Genomic DNA, 27,943 nt, shown 5'->3' with positions numbered 1-27,943 from the left:
AACAATTTCTTCTTCGTTTTTATTTCATTTCCAGTTTACTTTATTTTTAATTATGCTCAAAGGTACGAAATACATTGAACTATTTGTTTTGGTTTTGTTTAGTTCTGTTTGGTTTGGTTGTAGTTAGTGTATGATCTATGTGGATCTGGGAATCTGTCTCTCTGACCATTAGCATACATGAGACAAACGTTGGGATCGATACAATACAATGCGTTGCAATTAGGGGCGAAGTTCTGTGGGTGTGAAACCAAATTCCTGCTCTACGCATAATGGCAACGATTCTAATTAGTGGGGAATATCAGCTTGAAACCTCCTTGGGCGGTGGCTGATTGGGGTTTAAAGTTTTAGCCAGGTCGAGTGTATTATATTTCGCATTTTGCATTTAATTAAGTTTTTCTTTTGCAGGCGCTCACTTTTTTGTTATGTTGGATTGTGTTTTATTTCTACCTAGCTAATGTTTAGGGTTCAACAACGTTCATTTTCGGGACTTCAAGTTATTTAACTTTTGATTGATGCACATGCACAACTTGAGGCAAAGACACAAAATCAACGGGGTCTATCAAATATATATGGGAAAAGTAAACGAACTCTGCCTCTTTTTTAAACAGGAAGTGGTAATGTTTGAGGTGACAATTCAGGCGGGAACTGTATGTCAAATTTGTAATGACTGCTATCGGTTTTAATAGGTTGAAATAACGATGGAATGTTTTCTTGCCTTGCATCTAACGGGAGTAGCCACAAACACGTTATTTCGTTAACTACTATATATTCATGTACATATCGTGTATTTATACCAGTATATTGCACACTCAACGATTTTTGCGTTTTTTTTCACTTGTAATCACTTAACTTTAGGGTAATAAAAAAATACATTTTTTCTTCATTTAATTAATAAACATTTCACTTCAGTTGTTCTCCTTCTAATTCGCGTTTTGTTTCGTCGTTCGTCTAATCCATAGTTATAGCGTAATACAATTTGCAACTAGACTAGATTTAATTAATATATAATTTGTGTATATATATATTTTCATTCACTTTCTGCGGTATCCTTCTCATGTGGCGTTGAAAACTTTCAAATTAAATAAAGCTAGCTCTTTGTAAAAAAAAACCAATAAAACTTGACCATGCCGAATGTAATACTTAACAATTTTGGCTTCAATGTGACCCTAAAATTGTTTTTTTTTTTTTTTTGAAAACGCAAATCATCCTAAAATAATTTCCACATATGAGAAAAAGGAATACCCTTAATCATGTTGCTATTATCTCCGTATAGTAAATATAAATAATTCTGTATAACGACTCATGGCATTTGGTTTCGTTAGATCCTTTCTGTTTCTTTTTACGCCGTTTTCGTTCCTCAGTATTGCCTAAAATATACATCTAATAATACTCAAAAACACAAGTCTAAACATTCCGTCTCGATCCCTCTCAAACCGCCGTTTCGTGGTCCGTTTCGTCGATCCTTCCAAGGCGCCAAGAGTTAGGATCCCCAGCTATAAGATAAATGTAGAAAAATCGAAAGAGAACAAAGAGGAATGTTTAAAACATTAGTCTAAAAGGGTTTAAATGATATGAAGAAGGGCAAAGGCTAAAATTCCCAACTTTAACAAACACTCTATAAAAACAAATTGCTAAATGTATCCTAGAATATGGAAAACAATTTAAAAGTTTTGCATGCACAAATCTAAAAGCAGGCACACGGAACGATCACACTACAGAAATTTAAACACCGACTGAGAGAGAGAGCGAGATAGCTGTATAGACAGAGAAAGAGACGGGGACACACACAGACTAGCATACATACGCAGTGAGCTGTTGTCGTTGTTTCTAGACTCTAGACTCTAGACCCTTGCAGATAGAATTTTTATGATTGGAACACTCGTAAGGTCGGACCATAAAATAAATATATTTATCTCTCAGTTTTATAAATGTATTTCTGTATTTAAGAGCATACTTTTATGCTCATTTAAAAGTGATTTTAAATCTACAAATTTATTTTCTCGGTTTTAAGTTTTAAACGGACCAGCAATTCAAGCAAATTCCTAGACATCATCGGTCTGCAAGGGCTTTTGAGGTCTCGGTTTCCGAGACTCAAGATCCATTTCCATTTAGGACTTTCAACTTACCGCAATCGTAGTACTTCGATATCCTGGGCAGGGCTGTTTTCGTGGTTGTTGTTGTTGGTTTTGATTGTAGGTGTTGTTGTTGTAGTTTTGTTGTTGTTGATTAACGTTTATGATGAAGTTTTGGTTTGGAACGTTTACGTTAGACATACAACAAAATTATAGTCACCGAAAAAATAGAAAATCAAATACATAAATTTCATCACAAATCAAACGTAGATATATAACTTTTGTCGTTGTTGGTGAGAAATCAGTAGAACGTGATTAGCATAAAAGGGGGTGGAAAATCAGGCACATATATTTATATGTAACATTTGTAACACACAGAAACAATACAAGGGAGAACTATCAAAAAGATTTTGTGATAACTCCACCACGTAATTAAATATTTTACTAGTTAATATATACGCTATCTCAAAACTAGAACAGGTAACGCTCGGCATCTAAAAAAAGCCGAACGCTATTTTCAGACTCTCTAATCAAATGATGAGTATTTTTAGGTTCCAAGTTTACTTTTGCACTGCGAAGTAAAATTAAAACAGCAAATACTTAATTCCTAATACCTTCCTAAATGACAAAATAAAAAAAAAGTTTTCTTTGTTTTTAAAATTAAGCACTTTATTAACCCATATTTAGTTTTCTATTCGAAAGCAGTTACAACACTTAACAATTCCTTCTTTTGACTGCAATTCAATACGCGTTTCGTTCGTCGCCTTTAAACGGGTATTGCAAATGGGCGGAAGTGAGCGGGCAGGGGGCGTGACCGGGCGGAGGGGCGTGGCATGTGCATACTGCTGTCGGCTGCACTTTGTGTGTAAGCTTATGGGCATGCTGCTACTTTGTTTCCCTTTTTTTTTTGTTTATTGTTGTTTGCAAAGCCGTTCGATCAAGGCATGCCCTGCTAAAAAAAAAAAAAACATACCCTATACAAAAACGATCGCAATCAACACGCGGCGATCGCGACAACAGCCAAATTGTTTAATTAAATAACAAATATTGTTTTGTTTTTCCTCGTGGCGGCAGGCCAAATAATGCGAGTTAAAATAAAAAAACAAATCAATGCCATTAATGATGTCAAATGGCCGAACGCTCTTAGAAACAAAAATCGCCTCCCGAACAATTTAGTGTTCTAATCTCGAATACATCATATTGGTATTATATGTGTTTTTTTTTATTAGCTTTCGTTTTTGGCTTGTTTACATTCACATTGATTCCTTTTGTTTATTACACTTTCTTGGGGGAGCATTGGATTAGGGGTTCTCGGATTTATGGACAATTGGGGTTATGTACAGAAAATATGTATATATATATATATATACATATATATATATGTATGTAGATGTATATAGTGTATGTACAACGACTTAGGCTATGTATTGCTTAACATTATCAAATATTATTCGATATTAATTCTAATTAGTTTTCACGCTTTCTTCAAGCTCAATTTGTATGCAAATCAATCAACAAATCAACGAAAAAAAAAAACATATGCATATGGAAGTACAAAAAAAATAATGTGTTAATGGAAGATTTAGCGAATTGATGGATGTGCCAGCACAGTAAAATTCCATTAAATGCCAAGCGGTATCAAATCAATTTAATCAAATTAAGCCAAGAAAACTTTTGCACCAGCGGAAAAGTTAATTTATCGCCTGTCACTAGATCGATCGATCTTGAGATCTTAAATCTGTAACTGAAACTCAAGTGCTGTTGATCAAACCAGTTCCCTTGCCATTCATTATGATTACAATCATGTCAGAAGTCATCAAATACTCATTACTCAATTTAAAAAAAAATCTGTAAACCTATACTTTTTGTTTGCTTAACAATAACAACAAGTTTAAATAATAATATAGCATTTGCTCGTGGCTAACCATAAATCTTTGATCAACAGATCGCGTTAATTGTCCTCACATTAAATATATTTTCAATTTTTAATCAATTATAAATCTTTTTAATATAAACAATTATGAGAAAATAACACTAAAATTAATTTCAAATCGAAAACCATAATCAAGTAATCATAGAATTAAACCTTGGTTAATCGTGTTCAATCGAGAAACCCACTCAAACTAAAACTAATTCATGAGCAATCAGGTGTCTTGTTTGACTACAACTCAACATACAACCATGATCAGTCAAAATAAATAACATCTACAACTGGTTTGACTACAGCTAACGTTAGTTTTTTGCCAAGGATCCGGGGTACATATGGAATAATTTTGAATAGTGTTGCCAAGTTGATAAGTTTTCGGTTAGATTTCGCAGCCTTAAAATGTTTTGAGGTTTTTTAGTGGATAGAATTATTGAAATGAAATTACATAAGCTAGCTAATATATGATTGGGATTTAGGTTATTTTTTTTAGACCTTGACCTGGCAACACTGATTTGAAGTAGATTTCCGCTGGATGGAAAGTTTAGGTTGCCCAAGACGAAAAGTTTACACAAAAACTGAAAAGGCTGGCTGTTTGTTTAGGTTTCTGGGTGATACAAAGTTGGCTATTAGAACGATTAGATGTGTTAGATGTGTTTGTTCAGCTAGTGCTAGTTGCTATGCTAGATATGAGATGATGGTAGTATATATGGGGTTCAAGATGCGGATTAAGATGGATAGTTTCCAGATCTCTTCGACAGCTCCTTCTTGGATGATCGTGGTGTTGACTTTTGTTGTCTTGCTGCTTTGCTTGCTTGTGATTAATGACTTGACTGATGACTGATGACTGATGATATTGTCTGCTTGTGTGGGTGTTGTTCTAGTTGTTGTTGTTGTTGTTGTGCAGGTCAAAGGTGAAGGGACGGAGGAGTGCTCTGATTTTTCGTGGCAAGTTGAGCAGGAGCGGGCGGTTGCATAATTTCAGATTGCACTTTGCTCGATGTTGTTGGCGCTTGTTGTTGCCTCTTGTACGGATTGTTGTTGTTGTTGTTGTTGTTCTAGTTGTTGTTGCAGTAGTTGTTGTTGTTTGTACGTGCGACCAAGTAAAGGAACATGCTCTTCTAAAATTAGAGTTTTGGCGTAGAAAAGGTAAAAAGAAAACGAAACCAAAAATCAAAAATGCACAGAAAATTCTCAAAAATACAATAAAAATCAAAAATCAATATGTTAATTAAACTATATTACGGGTTTAACTCAAACAATGTTAGGTTTCTTGGCCATGCAGAAAGCGTGCAAACTGGGAGAGATAGAGACAAGGGGGAGTGGCACACAAAGGTCAAAGGTGAAGAAACCAAAAACCCCAAACACTAAGAAGTTTAATGAAAGCATAGGGAAGAGCTAACCACAGCAGCGGTTAAATAACTTGACGAATTCTTCGTTTAATTGATAAGAGGTTATTTGGTTTTCAACCAAATACAATCTCCAAATTATTATTTTTGATTACTTTGCTATTTACAGAGCCTTAAAACGGAAACAAATTTGAACATGTAAATCCAAATCTTGATGTGCTTTTTCGACATACAAATATGTAGGTATTTTCAATAAGGTAATTAATATTTTTTTTTAATTAATATGAAACCAGAAATGTTGTAGTTTATTGATAGATCCTAAAGTTAACCCAATTTAACTTTGTTGAAAAACGTGACAAAAATTGCTTGTGCCAGGGTGTTACTACATATTTTGTTAACCGCCACTGTACGAAATTAGGTAGGTAGGGTGTACATAGATAGTAGAGAAAGAAGGGCGGGTCAGGGGTCACTCACCCTGTAGCTGCCGGTTGATCAGGGCCGTCAGTCCGTGGCCCACATCCACACTCTTCTTGAGTATCAACATGGGCTTGTCCTCCGCATCCTCAGCATATCCTCCCGATGGCAGGAAGCCATTGCTGGCTATCGATTCGCTCACCTAAAAACAATAAAAATCGTTTTAATGATTAAATTACGTGTTTAAAATTCCATTTGCGAGATAGAAATTGATTGATTCGATTGAACTTTACAGACCTGGGTGACCTGCATCAGCTTCTTGACCACATCCCGGCCGAGAATGTGATCGAAGACGGTCTGCAAGAAGGGCTCGGCCATAATTGACAATTTGAGCTTGTCGCGATGCCAGATCAGCACTCGCGACTCCTCCATGGCCATAATGGAGACCTGATGAAATATACAAATTAGTATATAAGTTGGAAAAGTGAGTAGAGGATGTGCAAACTTACCTGAAAGTAGTCGTCGGTCGAGACGCCAAACCATTCCGGCGAGTCTAGGAACTGATGGGGAAACACAATGTGCAGCGCTCGCTGATGCTGCGACACCACCAATCTGCAGATAAAGCGACCATTATTACTATCCATCAGATATGCGGAAATTCCCTTTTAGCCACACTCACTTGCCACTCAGCACCAACGAGAGGCTGTCCACCTTGGTGACCTTCTCCTGGGCATAGACTTCCTGGTATTTCAGGGCGCGTATCACCTTCATGCAGTTGAGCACCTTTTTGAACTGATGGCGCGTCACGTGCAGCGGCTGGAAAAGTGCCAGGTAAACCTGCAAATGCAGTCCACAAAGGGGCATAAAGTTAATGATAATTGTGACAGCTATAGATCGATTAAATATATATTTATTCGCACTCCACAAATTAAATGTATCTATTGTATACGATAGCGTGTTTATCAAGGGTGAATGTACGATTGCTTAACTTCCGTTCCTAGCTAATGACCCATTTCTTATTAATCACTTAATGCCTCTGTGTTTGTTCGCCCATCCAAGGGAATTAAATGCACTTCAAATCGTTTACACAATGAATGTTTACAGATAGTTAAAAATATATAACGAATGGAAAATCAAAATGTTATTGGTCTATAAATAGCTTGAATGGCTTTAATGGGTTAGAAGCTTTATAAAATCTGCAATATTGACACCACAAAAAAAAACTTATCAGCTTCTACTCTTCTTCCCCTGAAAGACAATACTTTCAGTCCGATCATTGAGTTCTACCTGGTGAACATATCCAATATCAAGTTTATTTGCGCATAATTTACAAGTCTGTGTGCCCAATGAAATAAATTGGATAAGCAAATATACGATACAGAGTATCGGAAACTCACAAGATTCTCGGGCAAACGATTCCCATGGAGTTCAATCGCTTAACAAATCTCTGTTGCCAAGTAGACGTTACACTCAACGCTGGACAAACAAACAAACAACCAAACAAACAACAGAAATGGGCAAATATTATCGCTGATCGAGAGTGTTAACTACTTTGCATTGCGTCAAGTATAACAAAAGCACGCCCCCGTTTTCCACCTGTTTATCTGTTCTTATTTTTATTAGGGCCACACAATAAATAAAATAATCATTTCTAATGATTATTTTTTTATCAAAAAAGAAATTTTTTAAAACCAATAAAAACATTTATAAAATAAGGCATATAGACTTGATTCAAAATAATTTTTTCAATGTCTTCAACTAGCGTGGGCGTGGATGAGCTGTAGGCCACCAAGAAGATAATTTTGCGACCAGTTTTTTTGGGGCATTCGCTGGGGCCACCCTCCGCACCCCCTCAAAAGCCGAAAAGCCAAGACCGCGATCACATGGCCAAAATGTAAGACTCGTGGTGGCAATAACCAAGCGACAACAAAGTTGTTGCCATGCAAAAATAATGTGTGTTTTGCTGACGCAGCCGCTAAAACAGGCAAGCAAAAGCCCCCCACCTCCTCCCGGCTCCCCAGGGGGTCGTCTATAGATTGGGGCAGTAGCAACAACGACAACCACAACAGCTGCAACAACTGCAACAACTGCAACACCAACAACAGCAAGAGCAACACCAACAACAGCAACACCAACACCAACGATCACATCGAAGGCGATCACATTGCGTTGAGCCGCATAAAACGTTAGCAGTTTTCATTTTCCGCTACCCTAATTTTGGGGTATACACGTTCTTTAATTCTGCTTTATGAAATATGACCCACAACTGAACTTTCAGAGCCCATAAATCCACCAATTTAAATCCGATTTTGACGTAGCTTTTAAACGTTTGTGATCAAATTATAAAACAAATTGCGCTTAAATTTTTCATTTTGGCAAAGGTCGATTTATTGACCCCACTTCATGTCAAAATTTTCCAAGTTTTGAAGGTTTACAGAGTAGTGACCCATGATTGCTCTTCTAGAGTCTATACTTTTAACAAAATTTAAAGTGATATTTTTGTAGAGGCTTAGTTAGTCGACTAAAGACAAAGGACTTTCCCATCGGGCCGAATGAGGTTTGGTTTTGATGGGATTTCATCGTTTTTTTGTTGTTTTTTTTTTTTTTTTTGTTTTTTGTTGTAAACATTAAACGAGCATGGCTAAATAAATAAATAACATAATCAAGGGGCTTGCCGGGCGGCGGACAAATTGTGATCCGGGGCTGGTTTTGTGGCGGATCCAGCAGATCCAGTGAATTGTTTCGATTTGCAACAGTCGCCGGTTGCCAGTCGGTCGACGGACATTGCCGCGGATTCCCGAGTCACGTAGGCCACTCTCCACAGAGCCACTAAACCACTGAGCCACCAAGCGCAGCTCAGAGAGCCACGAAAAAAAAGCATTATAAATAAAAACAAAATTCACAGAGGCAGTGAGAAGAAAGAGTCGCAGCCACAGATACCGATACACCGACAAAAAATATCATCAATTCCATCGGAATGCCAATTTGCTCAGAGGATCAGCTGTTCGGCAAGCAAAAAAAAAGCTTTTTTAAAAAGGGATCGAAGTTCCCTATGGCTTACCTATAGGAAATCTTAACAATGGTAAGTCAACCGAACAACAAAGTATTATAAATTTAATGGCATTTTGCTGATATGCTTACAGGCTTTTGAGATCGTTCTTGGAATATTAAACATTTTGGAACATTAGTGTATAAATTACGTTGTGTGTAGAGATACAGATACGGCAGATTAGCGGCTCTTGACGATGATGAACTGCCGGCTGAACCGCCACATATACATGATGGACTGCCATCGAATGGGAACCCGGGAACTGGGAACGGGGATGGGGTCGTTATTCCTTTGCTGTGGGAAACAAAGCACAATTCCGTTGTGTCGCTCGCAATTTGCAAATTGAAATCAATGAAAGCGAAAGAATTTCACAAAAAAACTATATATTAAAAAACCGAAACAGAGCAATTTGCGAGAGATCGTCGGCCAGAGATAATGCTCTACTCTACTTTGGGCAATCTCTGAAGCCGATCGGATCAGATAAAACCCGAGGAAGAGCCAAAAGTGATTGCAAAAAAGGTTTGCTGAGCCTGAGGTCATGAATAAATGTAATTGGCTCAAGGATACCTTTTCTGGAAGATAAATGGCAATTTTAAATAAGCAATTTAACATAAACTTTTGACTTTTTAAATAATTGCCAAAAAGATAATGGATTCTGATATTAATATCAGTGGTTCTACGACTTTAATCCTATAATACTTGTGCCATTCCTGTCTTTTATTTTTCCACTATTCCCATTTTTTCTGTTGAGCAACTTTATAAATGTTTAATTGATAGACGAATGGAAAAATCTTGTGGAAGTCATAATCTGCCCACCCAGTCAAAGATCACTGCTAAGAGGAGAATAATCACTTAATTGCAAAGAATTCTCCTGGTGCATGCCACAGTTGACGATCGATCCATTATGGGAGACCACTTATGCGGTTTAATTATCACTGATCGGGTTTAATTATTTCCTTACTCGATCGGCGATTTTTATTACCTCTGTTTTATGTCTTTTTCCGCTTCTTATTTGCTCCTAACTGACCTGCCCAAATACGCATATAGATCATAGAGAGAGAGCGGAGAAGTGAGAGATCGATGAAGATCGGTGCGAAAAAAAAGCATTCAAGAGCCATTGAACCTGTTGCTTTTGTGATAAGCCCGCCGGCCAAAGAGAGAGAGTTTCTCTTTTAATTTGTACGTTTAAGAGAGGGATCCAGAAAATGAATGTTGGTCGGCAACAGTGGGTCGTAAAAAAAAATAAAATTAATACAAGTAAATGTCGATCAGTGCACACGACGGACTTGTGCGAACAAAACACGCTTGTAAACAAAACCTATTGCTGTCGTCAACAACAATTTCACATTGATAACGGAAGCTAAACTGCAATTGAGTTTTCTCTCTCAAGAGAGAACGCTTATCATTCGCGAAAACCGTTAAGCAAATGGTGAAATACCAAAATTGGGCATTTTCGACCGCTCTTGAAATATGAATACCCTAGTTCGAGGTATGATAAGCTTCTGGAAAAACAATGTGTTATTCAATCACGTACACAACTATTAAGAATTTGCATAAACAGAAATATTCAAGGATTTTTAAAGTTTTTTCAACTGGCAAATATTTTTGGTTTTGTTTGACCTCCAAATTGCATACTTTTTAGGCACTCAAGTGCTAATCGAGTTGTCAACAATCTACGTCTTGTTTGTCCAGGTGATTTAGGTGACTCATGTGACTCCCGCCAGGAGGCGGTGGGCGTGTCGGTCGGTCAGACAGTAGACATAACCTATATATCTGCACCCACTAAGTCCGCTCACGTGGCTCGCTGTTTTTGTACTTTTCCGATGAAGGGATTACGCCGCGATTCGGACAATGATTGAGCGAAGGCGCGTGGGTGGGTGTGAAAAAAGGGGGGCGGTTCTCTGGGGGCGGGAAATGGGTGGAGTGGGTTGGTGGGTTGGGTATGGATGTCGTGGAAAATGAAAATATTTGACTCTGTTGCCTCGCTGTTGGATCAATGCCACAATGGACAGCTGATGCTGATGCTGATGCTGATGCTGACGCAGACGTCTTTCATCAGCTCTCCTCAAACAATTTTTCGTGTGCGTCAGGTGGTGGGTGAAGAAGAAGAAGAAAACATCGCTGAGTGTCCCCCACAATCTATCGTCTCCCCTCGCCAATCCATATACCCCTTTTATCCACATCCACATTTGTTGGCCCATTTGACGCGAAAGCCGGCCGGCACGTCCGCATTTGAGGAGAAATAAGGTGCCATTTGCCATGGCGCCAACTTAGTAATAACAAACCAGACTTGGACCACGTACCATCCAGTCCATTGTATTAGACCATAAAAAATTACAACAGCTAAAACTATAATAGCAAACCTGAAAGTCCAAATACTCAACGAAAAACAAGATAAGGCAACGCCTGAAAACCTTTTAACATCTTCGTGCTCTTCAACAAATGTAAATGAATGAAAGAATTTCATATCAATTGATTACTCATCATAAACATATTAGTTTTATATTGCTTAAAATCATCATTTTATTGCTGTTTATGTTTAAGTTCAATGAAATCCAATTAAATGTTCTAACATTTAATTATTTTTATTTAGCCCTATTTGTAAAACTTAATTATTATTAACTTTAATTGTACCTTGGCCACGTGGTGAAAGCTATTAATTTATGGTTAAAATTCAATTAATCCGTTTTTGTATTAATTTATTACCCTATTATATTATTCACCACAACAAAGTGTGCCAAATAAATTAAAATGCAGTTAATGCCAACAACGTTCTATGAATAGTTTTACTTAATCGTTGCTTTTGACTTATAATTAACCAATGAAATAATTGATTTATAACTGTCTGTGTACAAAATATTGTATTGACCAAATTATATGCCTATTTGCGGTTGTTGTAATACAATGTCAATAAAACTTTTGTGAGGAAGATCGTGGGGACTTTGGAGATTATGTACTTTAAAAATGATTAATGGCTTAATTGAAAATACTTTACGTATTACAAAATCCAGCGATAGACTCCTTCATTGAATAATATCTTGGTTCAATTTTGTTTTGCTTAGCAACCTTTGAGCTTTACAAACATTTCCCCAATAATTTTCTATAGGTGCATTTGTTCGCAGACTGATTGATCGATTGACTGCCATTTGAAGAATTTCGACTTCAAGATTCATTCATTAACAATTTTTTTTGGGGCCGCCAACTCGAGGAACGTGCGCCACATGACAAGGGGATCTCCTCGAATCAATAAGATGTACATGGAGAGTGCTTTCTATATACGATTCCTGGCATTGCTGATCACGCCGATCGCCGATCGCCGATCGATGGCTTTGCCCACAAACTGCTCATTATCTAATTGCGGTCCCGCCGAGAAATCCCATCCACTTCATTCAGTTGCGTTATGTTTGGCCGGACGTAGATCTCTCCGATCGAGAATAACGTTTTGGCCGATCGCCTCCTTAAGGTGCATACAAATAATGACATTAATTCCGCATTTGGTCACCTAGTTTGGCTGGACATCGTGACATTGATCGTGATTTCTTGCCCACTCATCGTGGCATTCAAGAATCGCAGGGTCCGCGGATATATGTACATATATCCGGGGAAATGGGGTGGACGGGGATAATGCCAGAGTCCGCTGATTGGCCATGATTAGCCTTGGCCAGCCGGTTTAAGGGGCACAACTAGTGTGAAGTTTTAAAAAAATCAAAAAATTTTTTTTTCATATTTCGGTGGATTACACCTTTAAAAATAACATATTAAAATTTAAAATCGATATCTCAAATAGTTTTTGAGTTATAGCAATTTTAAGAGCAGCCGCTCTCATAGCAGTGCAAGCGATCATTTTATCTTTAAACGCGTTTTTCTCGAAACAGCATTTTCCGAATTTGCTGCAGTGATAACTCAAAAACTAATGATCCTATCACTACCAAATTTTTTTTACATGTTCTTTATATAGTTCTACGTACCATGAACTATCGGTTTTTTGATCCGATCAAAAATCGAATTTTGGCAGGCAAAAAACGACCGAAATTTTGGTTAAAATTCGATTTTTTTTTTTTAAACGCTGCCATTTTGTCATTTTTTGATATTTTTTTTTATCGTAGTTCATGGTATGAAAAATATTATCTAGTTTCACGAGAATTTTTCATTTTTTGATTTCGTCCACGGAGAGGGCCGGAATCACTGCAGCAGTTAAGGCACTTTTTTTTTTAGCGCCGTTGGAGATCGACTATAACTTAAAAAATATTTAACTTTTTTCTTTAAAAATTTCACTATACATTCTTAAAACATGTATAAATATATTCTGAAAATTTGAAAAGAATTGATCAAGTAGTTTTTTTTATAAAAATTCCCAAACATCACCATTTTTTTAGGCCGTCACACTAGTTGTGCCCCTTAATCAACTAACCATTCGTCCAGCTAATCTTTTTGTTTATTCTATTTTTTGCCAGCACGTTTGCATGTGCTTTCATTTTTTGCGCATTACGCGTGGGTGAAAGATCGATCTGGCAGATCGAAAGAAATGGTCAGTTTCTGGTGGGAACTTTGAGCCGATCTGGTCACTCTTTGATCCTCGACGAGCCCTCTGAATCACTAAGTGATTCACCCAGCCGATCCTTATCATTAGCATTTCCTATCGGACTTATTAAATTTAGATTCAGCGATATTGAGTGCAATTTGCTGTGAGGTTCTTTCCAATAATATCAAAATATTAAACAAGTTCTGTTGATTGTGAAATGACAAGTTTTAAATTCTTTGAATAGCATTTCATATTAATAATTATTTTCAAGTGTTAAAAATAAAACCAATTATCAGAAAACTCTCAGGTTTAATCATGCAGATAAATTCCTATACCCATGGAATCTGTGTTTTTTTGAAAATTTTTCCCCCCGAACAGGTAATGGATATTTCCCAGACACATAAGTATTAAATATCCGTTAGGGAGTTTCTCTGAATCGGAAAAAGAACGAACCATCCCAGCGGGAAAGTGAGAAGTAGGTTTTTATTTGACTGGAAAACCTCCTTCTTTTAGCAGGCGTAGGGGTAGGGATAGATGAAAATCTACTTCTTTTAGCAGGCGTAGGGAAGGGATAGACGATTTCGGACCGATTTCGGGGGTGGGTTTTTACCGAAAGAAGGAGGTTTTTGTTCAGCGGTAAGGGAAAAATCCAGTGGATTTTGCCCTGCATTCAGCAGCTTTAGGTCCACTGGATTTTTCCCTTTACCCCTTACTTTTGTGTGTCACCCCCGTGTATTTTGAAAGGAGAGACGGCAGATTTGTAAGGGGTAAAGGGGATTTTCCACATTCCGCTTGTATGAAGAAACCACTGGAAAATAGCATATTTTCCACAGGTTTTTTCCCGCTGGGATTCAACGTCAGTGATCGGAATCCATTCCCCGAATTTAGGCGGACGACTCATTCTCTTTAAGCCAGAATTCGTAGATCCAAAAGAATATAGAACGGGGATTGCTCGATCGCTGGTGACGTCGGAGCAAATTAACGCCATGTGCATTATAGAGAATTCCAAAAATTTTGCTCGCAACATTGTTGGAAAGTTTTAAGCAATGTCGGGGGGAGGGGGGTGATGGAGAAAGGAAAGGGCCGAATGAAGGTTAGCCCGAAAACTATTCACATGTGGCGCCCATTTGTCAGGTGCTTATAAGGAGGCATAATGCCAAACGATTGCAGCGTGACAGCCGCCGTTAATTGAACCTCTGCGTTGATAAGGCGACAGTTCTCTCTTAACTATTCGGATTCATTTAAGAGAACTTCTGCAGCGACCCAGCCTCCAATTATTTTACTACATATTTCCATTTGTTTGCTCTTCTGTGATAATCTCCTTTAAAAGCATCGCATACAGTGGGCTTCAGTCAGTTACCTTAATCAAAAACAGTAATTAACAAACATATTATTTGTACAATATAAATGTACTGCTAAAATTGAATTTAAAATCTTTTGTGTTTGTTGATGCAAATCCATCTTTTTAGACGTAAATCAATTGATTTATCTTATCATTTCGCAGTAAATAGTACTTTCCAAGTGTAGTCGGTTTAACGTCAATTGCCTTTAATGTAAAAATAAAGGTTTGTTTTGATGGACACCTATTGCCGTCTTATCTTTTGTTTTTTAATTCAATCCATATTTATACCACCATATGACATATAAATCTATCCTTGTCGTATGCACTCTCGTAAATAGAAAACAACCCGATCATGGTGAACTGGAATACCGGAATGCCATTTGGGCCCACTGTTGCATCAGCCCCCCCGTTTCGATTCGATTCGGATTCGATCCGAGTGCAAAAAGTGGATCCCGAAGAGCGAAGAGAGTGGAGCGTTCTCCGAAGAGAGCAGCGGAAGCAGCGACGTCGGCGCAAGAACTGGCGTTGTCGGCGGTATATATAAAACCTTATGCCAGCGCCGACTTCCCATTCAAAATCGCACACCTCAACGCGCCGCGTGTCGCACTTGGTCCCCCCGGAATCAAAAAATAACCAACCCCAAAAATTAACCCAACCCCAGACCAAAATCAAAGCCAAGCAACCCAACAACCCAACCCGAAAACGCGGTGTAAAAAAGTAATCCCCCAAAATAAAATAAAGCGCAAAGTTAACCACGCAAATCAAGTAACCCCAAAAAAATAAATTCATCCAAATTTTTTTGCTGTGCGAAGCGAGACAAAGAAGAGTGCCAAAAAAAAAAAACAGAGGAAAAAAATCAAATCAAGAAGGTTTCCATTTCACAAAAGGCAGCTAAAGAAACCAATGCAAAGATGTGCCACAATTCAGGGATCGTGGAGAAAAACAACGAGCAGCAGATCGAACGCTATATGGCCTGTGGAATGCCATCGAAGGCGGTGAGGAGTGTCAAGAACACCCTGAAAAAGCGCGAGAGAAAGGAGCAGCAGAGGCAGAAGAATCTCCAGGAACACCGCGAGCAGCAATTCCTGGAGGACCTCGAGCTAAGCAGCAGCAGTTGCGATTACTCAACCTCAACTGGGAGCGAAAGCGAGGATAGCGGTGTTACCGAGACCATTAAGTCCCCGCCAACTGTGGAGACTCCTACTCCAAGGGGCAGCAGCAGCAGCAGCAGCACCGCCACCACAATATCCACCACATCCAGGAGTAGTCTCCTCCAGTTCTGCCCACGCTTTCGCAAACTGCAGCAGGAGCAGCAGCAGCAAATGCTCAAAGAGATGGAACTTCAGGAGGAGGAGCCTCTGGCCGCCGCTGCCGCCTTGAAGGCCCAACAGCAGCGAAAACTTAGCTCCATGGAGCCATCGATGGATGACGCCCTGGCCATTGGCACCCAGATGACGCGGCAGGTGTCTGAGCGAATCACCTGCCTGGTTGCCCAGCTGCAGGCCAGCCAGCTTTACACGTGAGTTTTCCTTTCGAGCCTAGTTTTCATTAACTATCACTTCCAAAAACATCCCCAAGTTTCCAGTTAGAAACTGTAAAGATCAAGTTTTTTCTAAACTTTAATGTTTCCCAAAAAAACACCTAATCCTAATTAACTTAAAATAAAGTTCTCAAAATTTTGTAATTGTTAGTTTTTCGACTAATAGGGCCACATAAAGGTAATTTTATTACAATTTATGACCTAAAATGATAAGTTATTTAGTTATTTCCCTTCCTAACAAAGTGAAAAAACCAATTAATTTTAAGGAGCCTTCCCTTAGTTATAGGTTTTTCTTAACGCGAGAAAATAATTATATCCCTAAAGCTTGTCTACTTAAAAATGTTTTATTATAAGCTTTAAAAATTTATTTACAATTTACAACAAAAAATTCGAGGTAGCTATTTACAATATACAGACGGTTGATAGTTCCCACATTCTTTAGCGATCTATGGATTATATATAGCACGCCTCTCTATTAAATAGCCATAATTTCATCAGGTGACAGGGAAACCCTCAATGCTGGTGGCACTATCAGCTCTTATCAGTTCATTGTCACGGCTGAAAATCATGTTGATCACGCCTCTATATTGATATTTATAAATGCAAATACAACAACGAATCGTATAATTTTTCCACCGTCTGCAGTGTGCCTGCTGTCTAGTCCACAAAACCGTTATGCAAACAACGGACCCTAGAACTTAAAGGCATTCCTCTATAAAACAAAACGTGAAAAACTTGGTCTGGAAATGATTATCCAAAAAATATATAAAAGTTCCTAACTGATTTTTGATTAGCCAATGCAATTTGCTTGCCGAATAGCGAAATTCAACCATAACAATTTGGCAATCGACCCGCTATCATAAGGACTATTAGCACCCCAATGATAATGGCTGGCAGCAGACGCCAAACTCGTGACCTGCACGATATCAATCGTTACAGTGGAACCCCAAATAATTAAAATTCCGAAGCTATGAGAAATATATAATATAATATAAGCCCCTAACAATATTCATGACCTTACGTAATGGAGACCCCAATTCTTTAGGTGATTCACGAAAATTGGGTCATTAGGGTAGCATTACTAACCATAAGTTTGCGAATCTAAAAATACGATCAAGTGATATTCGCCTTGACCGTAATGCTGACTCAATGTCAAGCGATAAGTGATCCCTCTGGGGGGCAAGGGGGTGTGTCTGCGTCCGTTCGTTATCTTACGATCACAGTGGGCCGCTATGACGGCAATTGGCGAATCAATAGAGTTCCCTAAGATCCCCTTTTGAATCATTCGGCACCGTGTGCTATCTCGCTCTTACGCCCGATCAACAACCACCTGCTGGAGTCCAAAGTGCGATCGGGTCCTACGTCATGTGGGAGAAACTTTCGTAGACGTACAGTAGCGTTCACAAAAGAAAAGATACATTATAAAAATAATAATATATTTTTTTAAAATTGGTTCTTTTTATCTACAATAATTTTTAAAGGTAATACACATTAATTTTATACACAAATTATTTTATTAGTCTCTGCAATGCTAAAATTGTTCTAGTTCTATTTTTCTGAACTGTACCCGCTTTCTTTCTCTCTCGTTCTCTTTTGTCCATAAATCAGCTGCGTTCGTCAAGTTTTATCATTTTATCAGCTGGTCGCCAGCTGATTCGCCTGAATTCGCCCCAAGTGCAATTGCATTATCCACGCTCTTTTGTTTTATATGCCTTCTAAAGATCGCCAATTTCTGGCTTTTAGTTTTGGTCTCCACGAGAGCAACAGAGAGGGGAATAATGGGGGGGCGGCAAAAATATACAATATTTGGTTGCATGCGTTTTCGCACGTACGCCACTTTACTCTATTCGCCGAACGACAAAAAAAAAAAAAAAACGAACGGCGAAAAAGTGTGCAAAAAAGACATAAAAATCGTAACAGACGGACGGATATGCAAAATGGCAGGTGGGGGGAGGGAGACCCCACAAATGCGTAGACACGAAACGAAAGAGACACCGAAATTAAGAGAGGGGGAACGAAGGGGCGGAGAATTCGCACGATCGCAGTCGGTGCAAAAGATCGGCGCATTTCAAATCTAATCAGACATGAGGGCCACGTGGGTACGTAATACCCCCATAATCAAACCTCTTCTGCCCGCGGATCAGGCGGGTAGATCTCTTGGAGTTTGAACCATCGATTGCTTTTCAATTACGTCCATATATTAGACGATAAACTTTGATTTATGTGATTTTTATATAAAACAATCGAAATCGAATTTGATTCGGTGTGATCAATATTGTGGGGATACTTTATGATCATTTTAGGGTTCTTGCTTCGAAAGCTTTTTAATTAACATTTGATTTTTTCGATAAGGAAATCATTTATTTTAATTTATCGACGATTGCCATTTACTTATCGATCACTTTTCTAATTTATTGCAGAATTCTGACGCGTACAACACAACCAGCACACTTGATAGCCGTTTGCATATTGGCCTTTGTGCTGATGACTGTGGGACGCGACCTCATCGACCCAACGACAACAACAGTAACAGCAGCAACAGAAGACGCAGCAACAACTGCAACATCGACGAGAACAACGGGTGGCGTTCTGGCGGCCTTGGTCTTTCTGGGCGCCTTTGCCACCCACTTTGGGTCGCAGATATGGATGACGTTTGTCTCGGGTAGGTGTCCTTAAATACCAGGATCAAAGCGATCTTCACGGATTATACATACATATACCATAAAGCTTTAAAGAATCACTTAAAGAACATTGAATGTTAAAAGAATCTCTGCTGCTTCTGAAAATTAATAATCATAGTTCAAAATCCATGGATTGACGCTTAACAATTGATTGACCACATATGCATTTCATCTGCGATCGACTAGTTTCTTCATCCGAAAATCGTAATTACATTTTGTGGAGTCCCCCGAAATCTATATGATTACTAATCTATTCCATTTGATGGCATGTCCTTGCAGGTCTCTCGCTGTATTTCTCCCTGCCCCGCCACGTTTTCGGGCAGTGCCAGCAGATCCTGTTCCCACGATACTTCGCCCTGAACGCCATGCTCAGTCTGACGATGCTGGTGGTGTATGCCAAGTACTTTCTGAGTGGATGGACGACATCGGCGGGCATTCAGATGGGATCGCTGGCCCTGGCGGCGGCCATTGAGGTGGTGGTGCGTCTGTATCTGGTTCCGCCGATGCTGCAATTGATGCACGAGAAGTACAGAATCGAGGATGCGATCGGCAGCGGTCAGGAGGTGGGCAGCCTCGTCCAAGGCGACCTCGTCGACTGCCCGCACTATCAGCGCATCCACAAGGGATTCCGGCGCATCCACATGACCATCGCCATTGGCAATATGACGGTCATGCTGACCACCTGCCTGCAGTTGTATTTTCTGGCATCGAAAATACGCCTTAGCTAAGGCAAGCCCGGAGTGAAGAATTTATAGTTTAAGGGATTCCACCACATGCACCACATCATCTCCATCGCCACATTCGCAACGTATTTCAATGTTCGATAATTGTCTCAAATCTTGTATTGTTTATTGAACCATTGATTTGTTTTTTTGGGCTGGCTCAAACCCAGCTTTAAATTTCTCCCTCCGCCCCCTCCTCACACACACAAACACATACAGAAACAAAAACAACAAATATTTAATTTCTCCCGAGGACGCCACGTTTTCTGCGACCTTTTAATCTGATTTCCTGTGATAAACTCAGCCCGCCTCCCAGAATAACTGAACACCACCCCCTCACACACACACACACACACGCAAACCACAGCACACATTTAGCCCATAGTCTATAGCCAATAATTTACACAGAGTTATTAATTAATAGCCTATTGATAATTAATTATACTGTTTTTTTTCGAGCGGAAGCACGCAAATTTCATTATATTCTGTTATTTATTAATCCATCGAAAACTATGTTTTTCTCTGTTTTAAGTGCAGATTTTTTTAAGTGAATATGATTTATATTAAAACAAAAAGAAAAACAACAACAAAAGAAAGCAAAACAAAAAACCAAAAAAGTCAAAAACCAAAAGGCAAAAAAAAAACTAAAAAGAAAAACAAATTAAATCAATAAAAATATTCAATCAAAGTCAATGTGTACAATTAATATCATTGTTTTACTTGCGGCTCTTTAATTGGGTTGCCAATTTCAAATAAGTAGGGGTAATTTTGCTGTCAGGAAATCAATTTACTTGAATTAAGTGGCATTGCATGGATTGCCTACTTTTCGGCTGATTGATTTTGTCGACAGAAATAAATTATTTTGCGTTTGCAGAGGGATTTAATAACAGTATAACTTAATTACATTTCGGATATTTTTTGTTATTCTGTTTGGTTTTGAAATTCAGTGAAACGTTTTTGATCTATAATAAAACCAGTAAGAACTTATGAAAGTTTATTATTCTTTCCATTTGAAATAGCTTTCATTTTAAATATATTGTTTCTAAAATTGGATACCTAAATTTATGGACTTTAAGATATGATTCAAAATCACTTACCGCCTCGATTTCCTGCTCGAATCGCACGGGTCTCAGCCGGCAGAGCACCACGACGAGATAGATGAAGTTGACGAACAGTCCCATTCCGGACCAGAGGACCACGTCCGGTGTGCAGGCCACCAGATAGCCGTGCATGCCCATCATCAGGCAGCCGATGAGCAGCATGGCCCGCATCCAGAGCGATCCGTACGGACCGTGGGGCGCCAGGAAGGCCAGGAAGAGGAAGGCCCAGCCGAGCTGAAAGTAGAGCGGATGCGGCTGCTGCCAACCGAGGCACTGTTCGATGGACCAGTCGCCGGGATTGATCGATCGCAGGGTGCCGTTGTTGTCCCAGGTGATCGTACCGCTGCTGGCGGCGCTCGTTCCCGCCGTGCTCTGGGCGATCAAGGTACCGGCGGAGGCCTCTGCTCCACCGGAGACAGCCGCTCCAGCACCTGGTCCAGCTGCTGCTCCTGCTGCTCCGGCCGCCGCTGCTCCACCCAGGCCGATGCCCATGGCACCACTGGCACTGCTGCCGGCACTATTGATTAGAGCGCCCATTCCAACGCCCGCTGCACTGCCCGCCGTGCTGGGCATTCCGCCGATCCCTGTTGATCCCGATGATCCTTCCAGTGATCCTGATGATCCTGCTCCTCCCGCTGATCCGCCTGATCCTCCTGCTCCTCCCTTATCTGCCTTCGTTTCAGTCTGTCGCTCTCCTCAGCCTGATCTCTAAGCTTTCCTTCTGCTAAACCGCTGTTCAATCCTTGGGTTCGTGTATCCGATAGGTTGCTGTCCTCGCTTAAAATCAATGGTTTTCCTCTGTTTTTGAAGCGTAAACGAATTGTTCGTATTTCGTCTTTAACTCTGAATTTTTGTTTATTTCTGTGGTGTTTTGGTTATTGCTGCTGCCCCTTCTGTGAATTTTTGTGCTTGGCTTTTAAGCTCGCTAGTATAAAATTAAATTCAATTAAATTATTATGGTTTAACTGTTTCGGTTGTGGCTTTAGCTGCTCATCAATATATTGCTGTAATAGGATTTGCTGCCTTTTAAACTTTTTTCATTGCTGCTGCTGTTTTTTAATATTATGCTTGATGCTCCTGTAGTAATTTTTGTTGCCGCTGCCGGATAATCCGCTGATGTTGCACCTGGCAATATTGCTGCTGCTGCCGCCTGTCACATTGTTGCATCTTTTAGGCAGCTGCTAAAAGAAAAATAAAACACCAAACCAAAGTCAATATAAAATTCATACTGCATTAGAAATACGCAATCAAATGGGAGGCAATTAACATTCGCAATGCGTTTATAAATTATTCAACATTGCAATGCATTTAAAACCCTTTGGGAACATTTCCATGTGCTAGCAAATGTTCTCATTCTCAACGATCGCAGTAAACAAGCCGCTTCTCCGTTAGGAAATTGCCATACTTAAATATACTATTGGTTGTTACTTCGGGCTAAGCTATATGCCAATTATTATTTTCCGCCTAGTTTCTCAATAATAAACACATTGTTTGTCAACTTAGCTCTGAAACTCGAAAGTGGGTCACCGAATGCCAACTGTTTATTGTGATTGATATTTGTGAAGTGCTTACTCGATATCCCATAACTGCATTGCTCAAGCATTACATTTCCCAGTCGAATTCATTACGACTGATTAATGACAATAATTATGTGAAAATTAAAGTTAGTCATCGGAATAAAGGGAAATGTGTCGTTTATAAAATAACAAATGTTGGATATTGAACTCGGCTGACTAACCGTAGCTTGTTTCGGTTATGAATGGAAAATGTATTGCTCCCCAGACAACATCTAGTACTCCAGTGACCTCCTCTGTTCGTATCTGCAGATCAACGCCACCAGAAGTCCGCATTAATTCACGGAAATTCCAAGCACACACCTATATCATACAAAAATCTACACAAAACCACGGTAATCCGAAATAAATCATACGAAAATCCACAGAAATTCACGGAACCCAAGACTATCTGCAGCTTTTTGTTGTTTTGAGCGATAGAGATCCGCACAACCTGTTCCCGACTCCGACCAGGCCAACGAAACTTGGTCAAAACTCTCCAGAGAATATATACACATATAGAACAAAGCAAACAACGGGTGCGAGTTTTGTTTGCTGACCCCAATAGAGAACAGCCACAAAAACAAAAAAATAAAACAAAAAGGAAAAGGAAAATAACAAGAAATAGTGGGAAAGTGGCCAAAAGTGGGTGAGGGTATGGTCTATATGGCCTGTGGTCTCTGTATATTTTACAGTGTTGGGGTTGGTCTGGTGAGTGCGACTGGAAAACGAAACATTTCCGGCCTGGACATGAATAATAAAACAGAGCCAACGAGTGGGAAAGATAGCGTGAAAGGAAAAGGGAGAAACGCAGGGTAAAAGAGCGACAAAGAAGGGCATCAAAATAATCAATTTGATGTCGCAAAGTTCGTGGTCGCCAATACACAGAGAAAAAAGATACAAGATACAAGTAAATTTACCTTACCAAACATCATGCTAATTTTATATTCTCAGCTAAATTCTATGGCACTCAAAGAGATAATGAAAAATTGATATTGTGTTGGAACTGCTGAACAGATATTTTAAGAATTTTTCCTCAGTGCGATTATTGAAAGCGGTCAGCCAACCGTTGACAGACAGTCTGATGATGATAATGATGATGATGCAGAAGTGATGTCGAATATATTGACGATTACTCAACACTTTGCATATTGGCTGCACTGCAACAATGTCTTCTGCGTGTGGTTAATAATGATAATAATGATGATGATAGTGGCAAGTGACACACATCAGATACAAAAACAAACAAGGCCAACACTTCCTCATCATTATCACCAAAACTTTTGGGGGTGTGCAACATAACGAAGCCCGATGTAAATACAAATCGGAGATACCCTGGGAAACGCAACGAATATTAACCCCCTAAAAGAAGATACTCCACAAGAATTAAAAGAGAATATAAACTTGTGTCAGGCAAATCATTTTGCCCCTAAAACTAGTTTTACAACCCATCTTTCATATGATAATTAAAAATTATAGTCGTCAGTTGTTAATCGAATTTCTCTTGTTTTTGACGAGACACAGTTCTTCGATACACATTCGAAAATAGTTTACAATGTACAATTAATATATTAAAGGGGAGGGAACGGAAAATATGTTTCCAACAATTAAAACAACGCCGATAATTTCTAACTATTACCACCAATTATGGGTTTCTTAATGGGTTGAAAGGGTCGGAAATGCTTTCTCTAAGCGCGGCGAAATTCAAAAATTATAAATACCCTCTATAAAGGGTATACCCACACCAACGCACGCACACAGTGTGCAGCAACAACAAAACTGTGGGCAGAGAAGATGAAGTCATCGTTTTGTTGCCTTGAAAAACACACACTACACGAAAAACAAAAAACAAACAAATGCAAATACAACTAAGCGCGACTTCGCTTAAAAGACCAGAAATTAAAGTCCATAACCAAAAAGTAAATTGGGTACAACGCGAACGAAGCAAGCCAAAAAACTAAAAAAAAAAATATTGGGGTGAGAGGCGAAGACAAAAAAAAAAATAATACAATATGTAGTACAAGAAAACCATAAATAAGAATTAAGAATGAAAGTTTAACCAACTGTGGGATGCCCTTTTTAAAACACAAAATTCAATTTCCTAAATAAATTAAGATTAAAAAATAATAAATAATAAAGAAAACCAAAAAAAAAACTCGCAGAACTCCAAAAGTTTTAAGCACATTCCAAGAGTATTTGTCGGCACAAAAACATTTTTTTAACCCATGCTTGTAAAACAGTTTTGCTTAAAAGAAAAAACTGGAAACAGAACAATGGAAAAACTGGGAAAGTAGAAAAGCAGACTGGGAAACTTTTAATGCGAAAATGCCAATAAGTTGTGGCTGATAATTACCAGAAGAAAGGGAAAAGTCGCTGGGTGAAAATAGGTGAAAAAAGGGTGGGTTGAACGGACTGGGCATGGATGCCATGTCAATGGCCAGTGACAATATTGGAAAAGTTGCGGGTTAATGGGCGATATAGTGTCCCTCTCGGTTTCCCCATCTTTTATTCCCTTTATTTTTTGTTCGTGGTAATTTCGTATCGAAGTCATCGATTGCCTTTGTCCAGCAATTGATGTTTGCTCACTCGCAATCATCGTAAAATCGTCGAGGGGGGTCATCTAATGAGATATCACATATAGCTATTACATATAGACAGTATGTCTTTATTTGCATTTACCCACAAATCGACCGGATATTACTGGCAACGTTACCGATCCCTAAACGATAGGATGCGGTTTCTGTTTCCGATCTTAAAAAGGGTTTCTTTAAAAGTATGGGATTTCTTGTTAAAACCCGCTTTAAGAATTTCATGTTTTCGATTGGGAAAATTTAATGTTTAACATCTTATCAGGATTAACAAATAAAGGGGACTCAATCTGCCAGCATTGAATTTTCCGAAAACATAAAAGATTGGGTGTTTTCAATTAAAGCCGGTTCATTCAAGGGTATTCCGAAATCGATAAGAAGTTAAAAGCGACCCGCAGAGTTCCATGTCTTGCCCGATTCTAATTGGTATTTGGCCCGCAGACAAATTATGGTCGTAATCCAATTGGAAGCGGAACTTGTATGGCAACAATTGGAAATGGAACCGTCGATAGAGGGGGAAGAAAAACAGAGGAAAAAAGAGAAGATCAGACATTAAAGCCGTAAGCGTCGTAAAGGTTTAATTACAAGAAATAATTGCGTAAAATACACAACGATGGTAGTATTTCTGAAAGGGGTCCTCGAGTATTTCTCTTTGTTATTTGTAATTTTCTTTTACAGACGTTGGGAAGCCGAAAGTGAAACGTCGGCAACTTTTTTTCTGTTTTTCACTCGCCAATTTCCGTTTCCCACGTGTAAACAAAAATAATAATAACAATAACGAGAATGCAACGTTGTCCCGCCCTATATGCCATATTAAATTTTACATCGTTTTTGATCATAAAAAACGGTAAAATAAAATCTGAAATACAAAACAAAACTCACTTAATCACTCATTGGCTATGTAAATGGGTTACGAAATGACTGGTTTTAATATACATGCATAAAAATTGATGGATTACTAGATTGATGGTCTTCACTCAATTTTCGGCTGTGTCATAACTATTAGTGATAGTAAAATTTCAATTTTGGAAAACAATTATCAACTGTCGGGGCACAACTTTCATCTAGAGGCAATAACTGATAAGAAAAAATTTCCACTGTTCAGTTTTTTGCACACAAGGTCACTTATCTTATCTTAACAATTTCAAAGATGCGATATCAAGTAGCAGGCGTTATCCAACTTTATGAATAAGGTAGTATTAGGAAATAATAATTCAAATTATTTATTTTAAACCGTAAAATAGGTTTGTAATTTCAAAGTGGAATTCTCTTGAGTAAATATTTACTTGATGTAAATTATTCTGTTTTCTATTCTTCAAATAAAATCCTCTGACTTTGACGTCTGGAAATGTTTCTTATGCACCTTTCAACTTGGCAGCGTAAACATTTACTTTGAATGGGCCAATTTAATGTGCTCTACTTTACATTAATTCTAAAATTAATTTGCATTCAGCTGCATAGCGTTCTTGCCTTTCAAACCATCCCTTTTCATCCGCTATAAATACTTCAGATCCTATAATTTCGGCTACAGCAGCTGAAATTTTGGTTTCTATTTATAAATTATATTATCTTAAAAAACTAGAAAGGAACTCATATCAGACCCTTCTCTACATTTATATAGAAAATATTTAGAGTCAGCTCTATTTCTGTCTACTTTATTTTTTGACCAATTAAACTTAATATTACATTTCCGATGTTGAATAAAGTAATGCAAATTTTTTCCGAAAATTTGAAAGCAATAAATAATACAATTTTTGCAGCTTTTTGATTTTTTCTCTCTTTTGCACGCCTAGGCACACAAACTTCCATAAATACACACGCACACACACAGAAAGAGTTGCATGCCAGAAATGCCATGCAAATGCAAACACCCACACCCCCACATGGAGTGGGATGGGGTGTGGGGTGTGTGTGGGGGGCCAAGGAAAAGAAGAAAAGGCTACAGAAGTTGGAGTTTGTTGCTTTTGTTTTTCTTTTATTCCTTTTTCCCCTTGTACTTCTTCTTCTTCTTTGATGCGTGCTGGCAACTGCAACCGCTGCTTCTGCCGGCGTCGCTGCCACCACCCGCTCGCACACAATTACAAACATCTCAATATATATACATATACATAACACATGCATTTTTAAAAGCGTGTTGGGGTTCGATTTTTCACCATTCTTGCTGCACTTTACACACACACTCATTCTCATTTGTTATTATTTAATTACTTTTGGCGCGACTTCAATTAAAAAATCTAGCAACACCGCAAGTGTATATACACATACATATATAGGTATATTGCACATAACAAAGCTGCCACTCTAAAAAAAAGTAAGATTTTAACTAGCAAATCTAACACACACACAGATAAAAGCGCCTTTGATTTAAAAGAATTTGTTGTTAAATATTAAACACGTGAGTATGTTTTTTTGCTTTTAGTAAAAAATTTTCGTCTATTTACCAGCAGAAGTCAACTTGTATTTACTCCGACTTGGATTTTTTTTCGGGGGGTATTGACTTTCGTTTCGATGAGTATATATTTGGGAAATCTGATAAATATCATTAGTTTTTTACTGGAAACCGTGATTTTACTGCCCGGCGATTTATCCGATGTTTTTTTGTCATATTTTGTTCGAGATTTTTGTAAAAACGCAACGAAAACACGAAGCAGCGGTGCTTTTATATGGGAAATATATGGCAATATAAACGATTATCGCGCTCTCGCGAGAGGCAGCAATTCTCTCTTTCGCTCTCCCACAACGAAAACGAATTTTGCGGTGAACAGTAGTCAAACTAAATGCGTTTATGTACCAGTTTAATTCAAGCTTTGTTTAAATTATTTTCTTTTAAAAACCCTTAAAACTCATGAAAGTTTTCAAGTTGTTTTCCATTTTATATTAGGGTATTTATTTAACTTCGATCTATTTATTTCAACTTATTTAAACTTTTAGTTAGCTTGCTTTCGGTCCCACTGTGCGGGGGCTGAAATAAGTTTTTCTCTGCGTTCATTTGCGTAGGCTTGCTCTCGCTCTCCCGGAGAGCGAAAAACAGCTGGCAAATAAGCCAAGGAACAGCCGGTTATAAATTGCCGATTTAAATACCAGCTA

General features: G+C 38.6%; 2 protein-coding genes across 5 annotated transcripts; one reads left to right on the top strand and one right to left on the bottom strand.

Annotated features, from left to right (window-relative positions):
- Positions 1–16: 16 nt before the first annotated feature.
- Positions 17–27,882, bottom strand: LOC108097960 (blood vessel epicardial substance). 4 transcript variants are annotated; one of them, XM_017200572.2, is made up of 8 exons: positions 27,298–27,882; positions 20,713–21,896; positions 6,439–6,596; positions 6,269–6,371; positions 6,057–6,206; positions 5,820–5,961; positions 2,127–2,159; positions 17–1,493 (listed from the first exon to the last, which is right to left on the bottom strand). In XM_017200572.2, the coding sequence occupies exons 2-8, from the start codon at positions 21,286–21,288 to the stop codon at positions 1,429–1,431; spliced, it is 1,227 nt and encodes a 408-aa protein (XP_017056061.1). In that variant the 5' UTR covers positions 21,289–21,896; positions 27,298–27,882; the 3' UTR covers positions 17–1,428. The 4 variants fall into 4 exon arrangements, with proteins under 4 accessions (XP_017056061.1, XP_017056060.1, XP_017056058.1 ...); XM_017200571.2 differs by lacking the exons at positions 17–1,493; positions 2,127–2,159 and adding an exon at positions 3,273–5,114 and having other exon boundaries at positions 27,298–27,876; XM_017200569.2 differs by lacking the exons at positions 17–1,493; positions 2,127–2,159 and adding an exon at positions 3,273–5,117 and having other exon boundaries at positions 27,298–27,687.
- Positions 15,228–20,231, top strand: LOC108097959. Its single transcript, XM_017200567.2, has 3 exons — positions 15,228–16,191; positions 18,633–18,874; positions 19,173–20,231. The coding sequence occupies exons 1-3, from the start codon at positions 15,584–15,586 to the stop codon at positions 19,619–19,621; spliced, it is 1,299 nt and encodes a 432-aa protein (XP_017056056.1). The 5' UTR covers positions 15,228–15,583; the 3' UTR covers positions 19,622–20,231.
- Positions 27,883–27,943: the final 61 nt, after the last annotated feature.

This window comes from Drosophila ficusphila, unplaced genomic scaffold (assembly GCF_018152265.1).
Source record: "Drosophila ficusphila isolate 14025-0441.05 unplaced genomic scaffold, ASM1815226v1 contig_197, whole genome shotgun sequence".
NCBI classification, from domain to species: Eukaryota; Metazoa; Arthropoda; class Insecta; order Diptera; family Drosophilidae; genus Drosophila; species Drosophila ficusphila.
The sequence above is the reverse complement of the archived record's forward strand: the minus strand, read 5'-3'. Positions and strand labels throughout refer to the sequence as shown.

Bases quoted from the DNA above. Each gene is read 5' to 3' on its own strand.
- LOC108097959 (XM_017200567.2), top strand. From the start codon at position 15,584: ATGTGCCACAATTCAGGGATCGTGGAGAAAAACAACGAGCAGCAGATC. The intron at 16,192-18,632 runs GTGAGTTTTCCT...AATTTATTGCAG, and splicing joins CAGGCCAGCCAGCTTTACAC to AATTCTGACGCGTACAACAC. The intron at 18,875-19,172 runs GTAGGTGTCCTT...ATGTCCTTGCAG, and splicing joins ATGGATGACGTTTGTCTCGG to GTCTCTCGCTGTATTTCTCC.
- LOC108097960 (XM_017200569.2), bottom strand. From the start codon at position 21,288: ATGCCCAGCACGGCGGGCAGTGCAGCGGGCGTTGGAATGGGCGCTCTA. The intron at 6,597-20,712 runs GTAAGTGATTTT...CTGCATTTGCAG, and splicing joins TCGAGCAGGAAATCGAGGCG to GTTTACCTGGCACTTTTCCA. The intron at 6,372-6,438 runs GTGAGTGTGGCT...CTTTATCTGCAG, and splicing joins TCGTTGGTGCTGAGTGGCAA to ATTGGTGGTGTCGCAGCATC.